This window comes from Patiria miniata, unplaced genomic scaffold, assembly GCF_015706575.1.
Source record: "Patiria miniata isolate m_02_andy unplaced genomic scaffold, ASM1570657v1 HiC_scaffold_10, whole genome shotgun sequence".
Classification (NCBI taxonomy): Eukaryota; Metazoa; Echinodermata; class Asteroidea; order Valvatida; family Asterinidae; genus Patiria; species Patiria miniata.
The window spans coordinates 7,170,161-7,185,010 of NW_024037048.1; the positions used below are offsets into that span (position 1 = coordinate 7,170,161).

Consider the following 14,850-nt stretch of genomic DNA (forward strand, 5'->3'; position numbering starts at 1 on the left):
GCTAATTAACCTAAAGCTGCATGTGTTCTTTACAGGTACTTTGCATTATTAAAATTGCATGAAAATAAAATATTAAAAATATAGAAATATATATGTATAATTTTTAACATGAATGTAAAAAGTCTATTGATAGTTTCAAATTTGTCCAAATAATGGTGAGTAGTACAGCTTATACAATTTTTAGTCAATCTAATGCTAATTTGTGAAATCAGGACAGATTCTTACCTCAATATCTTTGATGCAGTGGATAATGGCTATGGCTTTGGCTTCCCAGAATGCCTCGTAAACATAGGTGGCTCTGCGTCCCTGGGCGTAGCAATTCAACAAGTCCTGCAAAGGTGTCAAATACAAACATGGCAGTGTCAAAATGATTAATAGGGTGAAACTGTGAAGGGGACAATTCGGAATGCAAACAGTTTGACCTTACCACAGTTTGAAACTACCACTGCTACCTTTGCACAAGTACCCAATAAACAGGGATAATGAGACATTTAATCTAACCATCCTGCAATTTAAACAGTCACAGACAATCAAAATTTCCATCCACTTCCCCTGCTATACTTTTAACACAGGCTAGTCACCACCAGTCAGATCACATGTCAAGCAAGCACATGTGACTAGTCAAACTCAGTCAACAGACCATGCACAGAAAGAGCAGGCAAGTTGTGGGCACAGCTGGTTTTATCAATTACCCCAACCAAAGCATTATAGCTGTATCAAGTTACTTAATCAGTCGCAGCAAGTCAATCCTGCTTTATGTAGGCTGGGAATTCTTAACTGTGGAAAACAGTCACTTGATTGATTTTGACTGAAAGGACTACGTACTTGGCACAGAATGTATGTTTGCATAGGAGGGTTAATCTTCACAATTTGGTTCTTTTTAAGGCAATCAAAAAGGGGGAAATACTGTTTACAAAAAAGTATAAGAATATTCTAAACAGTGCAGTCCAACATTTTTTTGTAATTAAGTGTATGCACCTAATGCAAAACAGGAACTGTGCTTGAATTTTATTGGTAGCTTGTACCAGTTTGTACCTTTTACTTTTTAGACGTTAAACTACCCTTTTCTGGCACAGGGTCAGTTTGCATGTGTATGCAAGATTGCTAATCCCAAAGAGAAAATTGTGACACCTTCATATATGCAGCTGGATTACCTCCATGTACATGTGTAACTGGCTTATTTAAAGAGGTTGTGGAATGCTCGAAGACATTTCCGTCATTTTTCGGGTATATGTAGCCTAAGGTGTGATGAAATAAAAACGACTATTGTGTCTGTCATGAAATGAGTACAAAAGGTACTTTTGAGAGCTGTTTTTCAGGTCCTGTTTCGACCCGAATGTGCAATTTATGTAAAAGTCGTCGTTGGGGGCAGCAAACAAAACATAGTAAATCATGACGTAATAAACAGGACTCCCGGTGCAGCGTAGTATAAACGAGTCCTGTTTATTACGTCACGATTTACTTTGTTTTGTTTGCTGCCCCCAACGACGACTTTTACACAAATTGCACGTTCGGGTCGAAACAGGACCTGAAAAACAGCTCTCAAAAGTACCGGTACCCTTTGTACTCATTTCATGACAGACACAATAGTCGTTTTTATTTCATCACACCTTAGGCTACATATACCCGAAAAATGACGGAAATGTCTTCGAGCATTCCACAACCTCTTTAAAAAAGTCTGACCATCATTTTATTTCAAACTTCACAAGGCTTGTGTACTCCAAATGAAACAGACAAACTGACTGACCTGTATGTATTGCAGTAGTAGCTTATCCTCATTCAGATTGTGTTCCTGTATGTAGGGTCGGATCAGCTTCTCAATGGTGCTTCTGATCAGTTCAGGGGCTGCCACACGGTCCAGCATGCGGAATACCATCGTGCTAGTGGTTTCCTGAAAAAGCAGAAAGAGCAATAAACATTTTTATTGGGGGGGGGTGGAAGGTTGCACTAAGGCTTATATTTCAAGTGCTTGACATAAACTGGAATTTGGCATTCACATCATCTGACTACAATACACAAGTTCATTAGGAAAGGTGATTGTGATAACTATTCCAGTGAAGGGAGCATAGCCTGTACTGTGATAGAATGAGGATGTAATGTTTGCTACAAATTTGTGATATCATGAATACAAGATTTTCGTAGTATTTATGGGGATTTGACTCAAAGAGAGCTGTCTCCTTATGAAAATGTCATTAATCACTGAAACAAAATGTGCCAGATAATCTCTTGCCCATGCATCTTCATATTCACCAGAATTAATAATGTACTATTAAAAGAACTGTTGTACAGTGAAACGGCGCTATACCAAACACCGCTGTACCGAACGTTTGGCTATACCAAACATCGTGCTTAGCTCCTGATTTTTGTGTACAAAACGTACCGAACATTGTTGCTGAAATGTGTCGACAGAAGAGCGACAAATGGCTATTATTTTCCCAAGGAATTGAAGTGGAAAGCCATCCATTGCTGTACTAGTAGTAAGCTCAAAAAGTGTGTTATGACATAATTCAATGGTTGGCGCATGTTAAGTCGTCTTTCAGTGACTTCCAGGGCATGCAGGGTGAAGTTCTGAAGGGCGCTATTTATTGAAAAGTGAGTACCGGAGCACCAGCAGCTTAAAATCACTATATCGAATGATCACTTCTACGAACAATATTTCAGGTGGATCCCGCGATGTTCATTATAGCGGCGTTCCACTGTATATAATTAATGTATAAGTTTGTATTTTATAAGCTTGACATTTTAATAACACACCCATGTATTTTTTGTGGAGGGGCAAGCCAAGTAAAAGCTTCAGCTTACTAACCCCCCCCCCCCCTATTGCTCGAGTATACGTCTATCACGGCATCAAAATACCCATCAAACTGGAATTCATTGGTAACACTAATTGTTCTGAAAAGAAACTAGCCTATTTCAAATGGGGCATTCTCAAAGGAACAAGATTGACCAGAGGTCTTGAGACTCAGACACTCACTTTAATGCCGTAAAAAAAGAAAAAGATTTACCTGCGAGTACTCAGCCAAGGATAGCTTGCATTGGTACTTGCTGTGCAGTCGCAGTAATTCCTTCAGGTTCTTGATCAGCTCCTGCAGTCTACACACAGCCTCTGTGCAGTCATACTCAGTATTTACCATCTAAAAAAAGGAGGTTGTGAAACAACGTTAGGCAGGATTTCTTTATTAAACCAGACAGTTTATAGCTGTTTCTATTTGTTGAAGACATTGGTCTTTTCTGTTGGTCGGAGGCCAGCCTGGACTCCATGGGCGCGTGCGCGTTCCTTCACTAACCCATGGCCGTGATGAACACGTAAACGACACTGACCGGCTATTCAGAGAGTACTGCGCGTATTTCGAAGACTGCACGCCACATATTCGCTCACGCGCTATGCAAGTACGAACATTTTTTCAAAACTGAGCAATGCCTGTACGATATGGATTATGGTATAGTCTCGTTTTTCGCCCCAAAAACCTGTATCCTCGGTTGAAATGGACGAAAGAGGTACCGGTACGTACATTTAATACAAATCCTTGCTAAGTAACGCGACGTTGAAAGCTTGTGTTTGAAAGGATTGATTCTTCAAAAAAAAAACAACTGTCAACATTTTAAGCACTGTGTTGCGCGTTAGATACATCGACTGCAGTCCTAATGTAAATGTGCCACTATTTGACACATTTAAATTAGACATTTCCAGGGGTTAAGATCGCACAAGGCATGATGGGAAACAACATGGCACAGCAAGATCGTACCCATGGAACCAATGTTGGTCGGAGGCAGAGGGGTATGTAACATGGAGGACCATTTGAAATGATGTGCTTACAAGATACGTCTGCACTTCGGAAAAAGGTGCTGATTACATTACCATTTTGTGGTAATTTCACTAGGCCATATCTACATCTCAATATTTTGATGTAAGATGTACACTGTTGATAGTGTACACAATAAAATATCCACACAAAATAATAATTTAACAGGCGACTTTTCTGAGATGCATATTTTTCTGAACGCACGTCATTTCTAACGTAATCTATTATTTTCTATTCATCATAGTTAACCTGTTTCTATTGGTCAAGGGCCTGTTAACATGGGTGGCTTTACATTGTAAACTGTCGTTTAAACACTGGTCAGTGTTAAAAAAAACCAGTGTTCAAACATGCGCTTCACGTCACATGTGCAGTATAAACCGTGCGTGCCGGCTATAACCCAGTGCTACAAAAGCACATATTGTTTACAAGTGTTTAAATGGCAAATCAAGTTACAAGCTTGTTCAATCTATGACACTGATACAGAGTGTATGAACAAAATCTGCTTCACCAAGTGTGCATATAACATTTAAAAATGTGGACTATACCCTAATTTGCATTACAAATGCTGAGGTTTCGACAATAAGAAACCTATTTTACATTTAGCATGTGACCATGTACGTGTTCTACATAACCCCCGAGGACAGACACACAAAGGGAGAACAACAGATCCTTTCAGTCCTTGGGAGTTGGGTCTTTTGTTGGAAACGGTCCTCTGTAGTAAGTTTGTGTGCTGAGTCTATGGGAGAGTGTTATATTACAGGGAAAAAGGAAAACACAAAGCATTGTCCTCAGAGTATAGTGAAACAAGAGTGAGTGAGAAAGAACTGGGATGCAGGCTAGAAACGCCAAATATTAACACCCCCATAAAAACTCCATGCTGCCGAGTTGTGTATTGAAGACACTCACCTCTTTTTCAACCTGATCCTCACTGGCAAGTTTTCTTGAATTCCCAGCAGAAAGGTTGCAGACCTGCATAACAGGTAGTTAAAAGGTGTTATTGGTCATCAAAAACAGCAGTCACTATCTGAGCACAGAGTGAGGACCAATAGTTAAATCTTAAAGAATAAAGAATAATGCAAAAAATAAAGAATAAATGCGAACAATGAATGGGAGGTTTGCGGTAACACCATGTGATGACTGATGAAGAACAGAGCATACTGCTTGAAACTTTGAGTAAAACCAACTAGTTCTTCTCAGAACCACACAACTTAAGCCCCAGTCACACATTTACGGTTTAGAGCTAGGGATCTTCACGGTTTGAAATCTGTGATAAACCATGGGAGTACCGTATTCATCATTAGTACACCCATGGTCTTCCTTGGGTATTCGTGGAGGAGCTACGGAAGTTGCAAACTGTTCATAACTTCCGTGGTGAAACAACACATGAATCAATCTGTAGTGCAACCGTGGGACATCCGTAAGACAACCGTACTGATTCGTAGTGTTATTCGTGGCTATTCGTACAAATTCTTGGAGATTCGTAGCTCATTCGTGGTAGAAATCTCTACAAATTCGCTATGAATGTCTTGCGGATATGCCCTGAAACTGTAGTGCATTCTTAGAAAGTCAATTTCGCCACGAATCTCGACGGTTCATCGTGATCGATTGATTCTTGGTAAACCATGGATATTCATAGCTCCAAACCCTAAATGTGTGACTGGGGCTTTTCAAAGAGATATCATTCACATGGTGTTACCTTAAGTCTCATTTAAATGCAAACAGTTGGAAATATTTGATATCTGACTATAATTTCACCCTCTACTGTTTTACTAAAAAGTATTTGAATGGGTGATTTATTTCACAATGAAAAGTTCAAAGCAATGGCCGTTGGAGGCATTTCTTCTCCACAGCCTACCTCAGTGGCAAATTGGGCTGGTGTGGCGAGATGCCGACTTTGTGCTGCAGATGACTTGGGCTGACCGGCGGCAAAGAAGAGCTTGGCAAACTCCAAGGAGTTACTCGGCCAATGTACCTGGTGGCAATAAAACAATGTGATGTTAACAAAAGGATGGCATAAAGATGCAGTAGATATTAAAGTCACGAAAATAAGAGGGAAAAATATAAAAACTCAAGTCCCATTTCTTCTGTTGCATATGCAATATATAGCAAGAAGACAGAAAACTTTAATCATGAGTTGCCCAATTAGTCCATTTTCAACATGTTTTAAGTTGGAAATGAACCACAAAGTAACTAATAAATCACAGCCTTTTACAAATATCAATCCATGACAAAAACAATAACAATAATTCATTTATTTATCCCTATACAAAACCTGTACCTTTTCTGATATTTCCATATTCCTGGCCCTCTCTTCCATCCAATAGGCCAAGAATTTCTGTCAAAAATGAAAAATAGCATGTAAATACAACATAATGTACACATACACATGGAGATGACGACATTTTGTAAAGTCAGTAGTGCTTGCTTATTCTCTTTATTCAGGTATGCAATAGTCCGAGTATCATCCATTGTTCAACGGAGTCCTCTCTGTAAACAACATCTGATATATGTGAGCATACAAATTTTGTGCTACCCCAAGCGCCAGCCAATCGGAGTTGACTTTAGAAACTGTGACGTCATTTCGATCAGAAATGTGGACTAAGCTGTTAATTGGTCAGTTTGGCTGCCATGTTTTTTTAATATAACGGGCTACGGAAGACTCGATAGAAGACAACCGCATGAATGGTCAGAATCTCGTTGTCAAGACGCAGCCTTGTTTTGCATAATAAATCGTCGAATCTGCTCGCCTATCACAGACCCTTACTATACAAGGGGATATTCTAAGGGGACATTCCGTAGATTAGGGTGCAAGTGGGGGAGTAACCAAACAAGGAGGAAATTCCAAGCTTTACAAGACTTTATACAGTGTTTTCCAATTTGTAATGACATTTATAAGTGTAAAGTGAAAAACGAGGAAATCATGCCTGGTTTCTTCAGATTTCAATTGACAAGCAGAAATATAGTATTTTCTTCGGTTATGTAACAAAGACACAGTTCATCAAGTGCAACAGAGCAGTTACGCTCCAAACATACATGTATGTTAAATTCTTTTGATTTCTTTTTGGTCGGGTGCACCTTTAAATACGGGTACGGTATATATTGGTCATTCTTTCTTTTTCTTTTTTTGTAGTCACTGTTACGTTGGGGTATTTTGTGTTTGCTGTGTGCTCTCCTCCAGCCTCGCGTCTGCACTGGTCTTCTAATTTGTAAGTGTAACCCAATATTATAATTTATCTTCTTTTGTTAATTTACTCTTGGTTTATCTTTGTAAATAGTAAATGTGTGTATTATGAAACCAAAATCTGGGAGACGCCCCCGAAGTCTGTCTTGCTCTCCGTGTGTTTTCTTTGGTTGTTCTTTTACTTAGAAACCTCACGCCATGCCCCAGCCTGCTCGGCCCGTTACAGTTATTATGGTATCTCCAACTTGGACCAGAAATGGTTTATATATCACTGGCCAGTCAGGACACTGAGAACTAAGCCCATTCTCAAAATTTGACCTGGTGTTCTTAATACACATGTTGTATGCCCGTTTCAAAGCAGTCACAATCAGTTAAGCAAATCGTCTCACCTTGCCTCGAGGAAACCTGTGAATGACAAACGGAATGAGATCCTCTCTGAGCCAGGGTATGATCTGGGCAGACGGTGTGCTCTCAGGGACCGAACACAGAATGGATTCCAGGATCTCGTCGCCGCCGGATAGCAACTTACTCTCAATGGCAGCCTGCAAGACAAACCACAAGACACTTTTGATGAGACAAAAACCTAATGTTTCAACATGTTGGTTAATTGAGCAATTGATGCATTTCACAGGAAATGACTGCGCTTCATACTGAGGATCAGGTTATTTCATCATGTCACCAACGAGTTACAGCCAGTCTGGCAATCCTATACCACTGACAACACGGATCAGACAGAGGAGACTGCAGCTCCTGGGTCACGTGGCACGCGTGGATGAGTGTTTGCAAAACAAGTTATACAAGCTGCTTCACTCAGAGATGGACCCCTGGGCTGGAGGAGACCAACAGGAAGGCCTCGCTTGCCTTGGACGTCCCAAGTCTCCAGTGTCCGGCCACTGGCAGAACTATTGGATTTAGCGCAGGACCGGACAGCTTTCAGCCGTTTAGTTACCACGGTCACTTGATGTCCTTGCGAACATTTGTTGTTGTATAGTTAGGACGCATAATTTTTTTTTTGTGGAAATTCTGCAGCCCTTTGCTTGGGGTAAATTCTATCGCATAAACAAACATTCCTAAAGTTTCTCTCTGGTAGACTCCTGATAGAAAGGACAGAGGAAGGCTAAAAACGTGAAGTAGAACTCACATGTTATACCATGATATAAAGAAACAGTAATTAGGCTGGAACAAGCTGAGCAGTAAGAAGTAATGGATGAGCTCTGATCCATTTAAAGATAGAGTAAATATATCCCATAGATGCACTTTTTTCATGAAATTAACAAGGTTTTAGGTACAAACCTTGTGCCTTCTCCAAATGATGACTGCTTTGGCAATGTGGGCCATGGACAGCCAGTGCAGTAGCTCCTCTAGGAGGTCGGCATGCAGAAAGCGATCCCACTGATTAGCACTGAAAACAAACATAAATGTGAAACAAGTTAAAACCCCTGAGGCTGAGGATATTTGCACTGATATTATTCATAAGATGGAATTTGCGTATAAATGATGGAACCGACGTATAAATACTGTGTACTCGGTGTATTACCCCCCAAGTGAAAGTGAGAAAACCTCACTCAGGTGGGACTCGAACCCACTACCTCCTGCTTTCTAGTGCAGGCATCTTACCACTCGACGGTTCGAATCACTTTCACTCGGGGGTAACACACTTGAGTATACAGTGTTTATGCGTCGGTGAGGGGCAAAACCCAACATTGAACTTACATCACCCAGACGCAAATTCCATCTTATGAATAATTTCATTGCGGTACCCGCTATCAAATCAGATTCGAACCAGCCAAGCGATCAGATGGTCCCAGGAGTTCGAATCCAGGTGTACGCCACACGTTGTGTCCTTGGGCAAGCCACTTCAACAATGCAAGCCTCTTCCAACCCAATGTGTATACATTAAGACTGGCATTAGCTGAGGAGTAATCTATGATGAATTGGCATCCCATCCAGCCTCTTCATACTCACATAGAGAGTTGACAAAAGAATGGCCAAGTTTTGTGAAATAAATCCATAAAATATCATTTTGTTTGAGTAAAATATTTTTAAAAACTCATGGTGACATTAACTTTAACTTAGATTGTGAGAAACAATTTTGAGACTACATTTTCCTCCATGCGTGTTTTCATTATCCAATGCATTCTTACCCCCCAGAAATTTCAGAATTGTTTTGATGTGTGTGCTGTTCCTGATTCTATATAAAAAAAAACATCATGCCCTTAAAAGTATTAACAACAGTAATTCAAACAACAAGTTTTCTGAGACATTCTAAGACCAGGGATAATACCTGAACTGTTGATAGCCAAACACCATTTGGAATGTTGTGAGCCGATGAAGCACTTCCAGAACCTTTTGGCAAGAAAACAAAGCAAGAATATCAATACATGTAAATAATTAATATCAAATGCAATCAATAATCAAAAGTTATAACAAGTTCTACCCTTCACCGACGTACACTGTATACTCAGTGTGTTGTGTCACGAGTGAAAATTGGAAAAATCCCTCGGGTGGGACTCGAACCCATGACCTCCTGCTTTCTAGCGCAGACGTCTTGCAGGAGGTCGTGGGTTTGAGTCCCACCTGAGTGGTTTTTTCCAACTTTCACTCGGGAGGTAACACACTGAGTATACAGTGTTTATTCGTCGGTGAAGGGCAAAACCTTATTTGATTTGTATCACCCCGACGCAAAAAATTCCATCTTATGAATATAACAAGTTTGTTCAAAAGTGAGTTTATTTCATAATTGACTGGATTTTGCCTTCTCTGATATACATGTAATGCTATCAGATCTATTCAGTACCGCTGACTCAGGGCAAAGTCACTAAAGCCAGGGATGTAGTCGAATCCATCACAAGTCCATCACAAGTCCAGCCACAAGCGATTCAAGATTCCATTCACAAGTAACAGTGGATGAACAATAACAAAGGAATGCCTTTGCCAAAGCTCATTTGAATAGATTGTGAGTTGAATTGGGACTGGAGGACTTGTGATGGACTTGCAGGGACTTGTGATACACTCAACTACATCCCGGACTAAAGCTGGTCACATTTTTAACTCCAGCAAATTTTGCTATGAACATTTAGTGATGTCAGATACCTGTCGCACTTGCATGCACTCAAAGTAGGAAATGGACGTAAGATTTTTGTCCCACTATGAAAGAGTACATATCTAGACTGAGAATTATTGGCGGAAATCTGGCTGCCAATGTCATGTTTGAGTTAAAGGGTTTATTCCATTATAAATTAAAATTCAGTTTCTGTGGATTTATTCAACCAGTGAGCCAAGAGTGCACACTTACCCTGGTCATAAGTGGGGAGGTGGAGAGGTGGCTATTATCGGCTGGCTGCCCCGTTGGCAACTTCTTGGAGAGCTGTGAAAAAAAACACAAACGAAACTTTTAAAGTTGTACCACTTATGCCAAAACCCCATGTTTCAAGAATTTTTTATATTGAAAATATTGCCGTCGTAAGTTGTATGTGCATGTACAGTGTACTTATGGTGTGTCTGCAATAGCTTTATCTACAAACTACTCAGGGAAGTACATGAATGTTACGGAGAAAATGGCTTCACTTGTTAAATAAAAAAAACCAACTAATGAAACATTACCAGTAGGTAAACTTGTCATACATAGTACTTCAATGTTTTTTTTCAAAACACAGGATTAGTTTGAAGTGTTTTTTTTAGTCATACAATTCAGGTACATAGGCCTATAGATTTGAAAAATCTCTCGGACCTCTTAATTTGACAAACCTCTATTTTAACCGAAGTTTTTTTTGGGAATTTTGACCTTTTTTAACTAATCTGCATCTGTATAGCCTAAGACATCACCACAGATTTATTTTTAAATTCCGACCTTTCTGACAAGCAAAACCTGTGTGGCACAGTGTCTACTATATTTATATGCCTTATAAATAATCCAGCCCGACTGTGGGGAATGCTTTTGGCATACAGCATTGTAAACTGAGAAAAGTATTGTGGCCAAGGGGGTTAACAATGCAAATGCTAGACTAGTCCAAAAAATTGGGACTCTGTGTATGAGAGTCCCAAAACTTAAGGTATTACAAACATGCAATACAAGAAAACAGACTGGCACCTGAAACAGCCAGTCCAACAACCCTTCAGTACTGCATCAATCAACTGTGCCAAAAGAATCACCTGGCATGTCTGGTACTGGTCTCTATTTCTAAACATTTCTCCATAGTCAGCCACCAGACTAATTGAGAGGTCAGTCTTTTCAAACAGTCGGACCATGGTTGGACATGTACCAGTCTAGTCTTTGGCCTCAAATTGATATCACTTGACTTCCCTCTCAGGTGCAAAATATCGAAGAAAAGTCTCCTCTAAAAATTGAATTGAGACTTTGGTGAAATACTGAGGACCTTGTCTTTGCCTCATGAAAATTCTGGAGAATTTTGTCAGCCAAAGAGCGAGTAAAGTTGGCCTGAATTACTGTTGCATGTTTTTCAGCACTCAAGGTCCCAGTCTGATGCTAGACCTACCCTAGCGTGAGCATAGCTGATGAGCTGGAACATGGACTCATAGGTAGGCAGGGTGGCCTGGGCGCACTGCTCCACAACGAAGGCCTCGTCAGGGATGTGGTCCAGACACTCTATTAGCTGGACGCTCAGTGATGATGACCCCTGGTTGTCAGGGTCCAGACGCAGGGACTTACTCCAGGGGGACGCCTTCTCAAGGAGAATGCTGGCTTGGACTTTAAAGACAAGCTGTTGAAGAAAAAATAAATGAGGGATAAATAATAAGAAATCAGTAAAAGCCCTATAATTGAATTGTTTTAAAAAGAGGTGGAAACCTTGCTTTTTTTTTCAATTATAAAAAATACGTTGTGAAGGGCAAAATCCATTATTGAATTTTGTGGGAAAATTCAACGTCCATTAATTTTCCAGATGATGTTTATTTTGCACACAGTTTCAAGTGAGAAATTCCACTTCTTTTGTGACTAGATTTCTTGATCAGATGATTATGCCATAAAAATTAAATAAACGAGACTATACCACCGAGACAATGTGTGTGAAGTTGTAAATGGAAAATGCATCGAAGTAGATATGTCTTGGCTTTGAACATGTTGAATATTGCAGTTGAAATTTCAAAGTAGCTAACAGTCCATCACGAGCTTGTTTTCCGTTAACACTGCATCATATGTCCACCACTTTGGTCCATGTTTTAACACCTTTTTTTTAGGAGGAGATCCGACGACTCTTTGCAGAATATGAGACGACTATCTACTGTACGTTGAATTGATACATATAACAGTCACCATACCATTAGTACACCTACGACGCATCGCACGTACAATGTGGTTTGAGAAATGAATCGCAGGATGCGTCGCAGCTGCGACACATCGTAAGGAAACAATGCGTCGCAGTGCTGCGATGCATCATAAGTTACGATGAGTTTCATGAAATCGGTGAAGGCCCGAACCGGACTGAAACCACATGTTTACAATTAGTCCATCAATCCACTTATCACCTTTCCCTGTTTATGGACGACAAATATCCATTAACAATGCCTGAAAACCGAACCCACCTCCTCCTCCAGTTTGAAGAGCCGGGCAAACTGCAGGGCCTCCTCAAACTTCTGCTTGTGCAGGAGGCGGTGGAACCGCGTCTCAGGGAGAGCCTCCGTCAGACATCGGACACGCAGAGTGGAGATCAGGTCGGTTGGGGTTCCAATATGATCCTCGTCATTGTCATATGAACCTTCTATCAGAAAGATGGTTTCCTAATAAGTGAATAAGAAAATGTGCTGTATGAATTTTGATATTCCATTTGAGATAATCAAAATCCTCACCATCTACCATTAAAATTTCACAAAGAACAACTGCCAAAATCTAGTTTTGATCCGATCACAATATATTCAAGCTAATGAACACACATTCTCTTTCTCGTGTCCGAGTGCAAAAATTTCAAAAGTTGATTTGATTTGTCTTGTAGATAGTGCTCTATAATGCCACAGTGGCTTGGCTACACTTGCCAGGGACTGGCTAAATCATGGACACATACAAGTCTTGGACAGCGTATGTGATGCGATCAAGCTAAATGAGTCTTTTATCCACCCTGGTCAATTTTTTTTTTTTACAGATTTGAAAACAGCACAGTCTAAGCATTACTGCTGTGAAAACCGCAAGCTGGTACCATCTTTAGGTCAGAAATTACGGAGTCAGAACACCAAGAGATGTGATGAAGTGATGTGATGAAGTGGCCCTATTTTTGCCTGAATCTCCAAATGAAAGTTCCTGACAAACGACTCATTTAAGCTTGATCGCATCACAAATACTGATCATCATCACTCATTAGCCCCCTCCTCTTTTTTTGTTGTATAAAACTAAACATCCAGACTTAAATCACCTGATTTGGCAGCACCTCAGCCAGTGTGGTGAACCCACACACAGTCAGCGTATAGATGCACTGCAGGCCTGGCAGGGTAAAGACTTTCAGATGGCAGTCTGGTTCCGGCCTGGTCAGGACTACCAGCTGCAGCTGGGCCTGCTCTGCCTTCAGGTTACTGTCAGAAATTAAAAAAAAAAAAATAAGGTTGAACACGGAAATTGGATTGAGGTTGGGTCCTGCAACCTTCAGAAGACTGTACCGTTGCACTACCAACGGAACTATCCAGGCCTATCCGCTCTGTTCACAAGCACCCCCTCACCGGCAAAGGAAGTACAGTTGGGGGTGACCGACCGACGCCATCTTGCCTGACTGCAATTCATTTGCCGCGAAGCGCGGCCACTGCGTGTAAATAGTACAAATCTCCTGGTGTACGTGCGTCACACACAAGGAACGGTGCGCGTCAACCAGTGAAATGTTCCGCCCATGGGACGTCGTTGTTAGGTGAAAGGGCGCCCTCTTTTGGTAGCGCAAGGAGCTTATACTGGCAGTCTTCTGTTTGCTTGATATCTTTGTTCAAGGAGCTCCAGTCAGAAGCCATAATCCAAAGAGGATTCCACTTTTGTACTGAATACGAACATCGGAGCACTTCGAAGGGCTTGAACTTTTTCATTTATTCAACATGATTTTAACCGGAACTTAGATCACCTTTACATCACAGATTGCCTACCACAAAGTATTTTTTTTTGCATTAGTAGTTGGCAAAAAATTCTCAATTATGTATTTGGTCATTGAATTGTAAACTTTTCAACCTCGTGGGAGTCATTTCAACAGTAATCCCGCAGTCCTTGCTTTTCCTAATTTTGAGAAATGCGACATTTCTGCAGATAACCAAAATGACGTTCTAGATTAAGAATGCAGAGTTTTTGCATGACAATACTACAGATGGTTAAAGTACAAATTTACCAATCATTTACCATATTGTAGGAAGTGCAAATTGCAGCTCAAAACAGATTGTGTTGTGTTTTTGTGTGTAGCAAATGTCCCCCCCCCCCCCATTGATTGAGTAACTGCACTTGACTACCTGTTCTTTTCACCAGTGTTGACAGAGTTAAAGTTCATCAAGAGAAAGTCCTGCACTGCTAGGTCTGGCCAGAAGGCGACCATCAGGAGTGACTGCAAGTCCCAGGCGCTGAGCGTGTGCTGCAGATGAACAAGGAAAAACAAGAGCTATAGTACATCAGAAATTGTTATACTAAAGTATTAGGTTGTGAAAATGTATTGGTTGAGGACTGTTCACGTGACGTATTGCAAAAGTTCATGTATGAAGACCTGATGGAATACCCAGATGTATCCAGGTACACCACCTTCCAGCGTTACCAAAGACTTGAATGTTTTTGTACCCCCTGCTTTGAGTAATACAGCTTGAATAGACCTTGGGCACTCAAACATTGTCAGGTAACAGGCAGAGCATAATACCTGAAAATCCCACAGGTTCTTCTCAGAACCACAGAAACTCACAAAA

The 14,850-nt window shown here is 40.7% G+C and overlaps 1 protein-coding gene across 1 annotated transcript in view; it reads right to left on the reverse strand.

Annotated features, from left to right (window-relative positions):
• LOC119740449 (kinetochore-associated protein 1-like) overlaps positions 1–14,850 on the reverse strand; it is a 79,763-nt gene that overhangs the window by 46,509 nt on the left and 18,404 nt on the right. Inside the window, exons 11-24 of the mRNA XM_038215774.1 lie at positions 14,410–14,528; positions 13,347–13,503; positions 12,526–12,720; positions 11,481–11,705; positions 10,280–10,351; positions 9,269–9,330; positions 8,278–8,386; positions 7,374–7,526; positions 6,082–6,138; positions 5,659–5,775; positions 4,710–4,772; positions 3,006–3,134; positions 1,748–1,891; positions 226–330 (exon numbers count right to left, since the gene is read on the reverse strand). Of these exons, the coding sequence (XP_038071702.1) occupies positions 226–330; positions 1,748–1,891; positions 3,006–3,134; positions 4,710–4,772; positions 5,659–5,775; positions 6,082–6,138; positions 7,374–7,526; positions 8,278–8,386; positions 9,269–9,330; positions 10,280–10,351; positions 11,481–11,705; positions 12,526–12,720; positions 13,347–13,503; positions 14,410–14,528 (1,707 nt within the window). The remainder of the gene's footprint in view (positions 1–225; positions 331–1,747; positions 1,892–3,005; positions 3,135–4,709; positions 4,773–5,658; positions 5,776–6,081; positions 6,139–7,373; positions 7,527–8,277; positions 8,387–9,268; positions 9,331–10,279; positions 10,352–11,480; positions 11,706–12,525; positions 12,721–13,346; positions 13,504–14,409; positions 14,529–14,850) is intronic.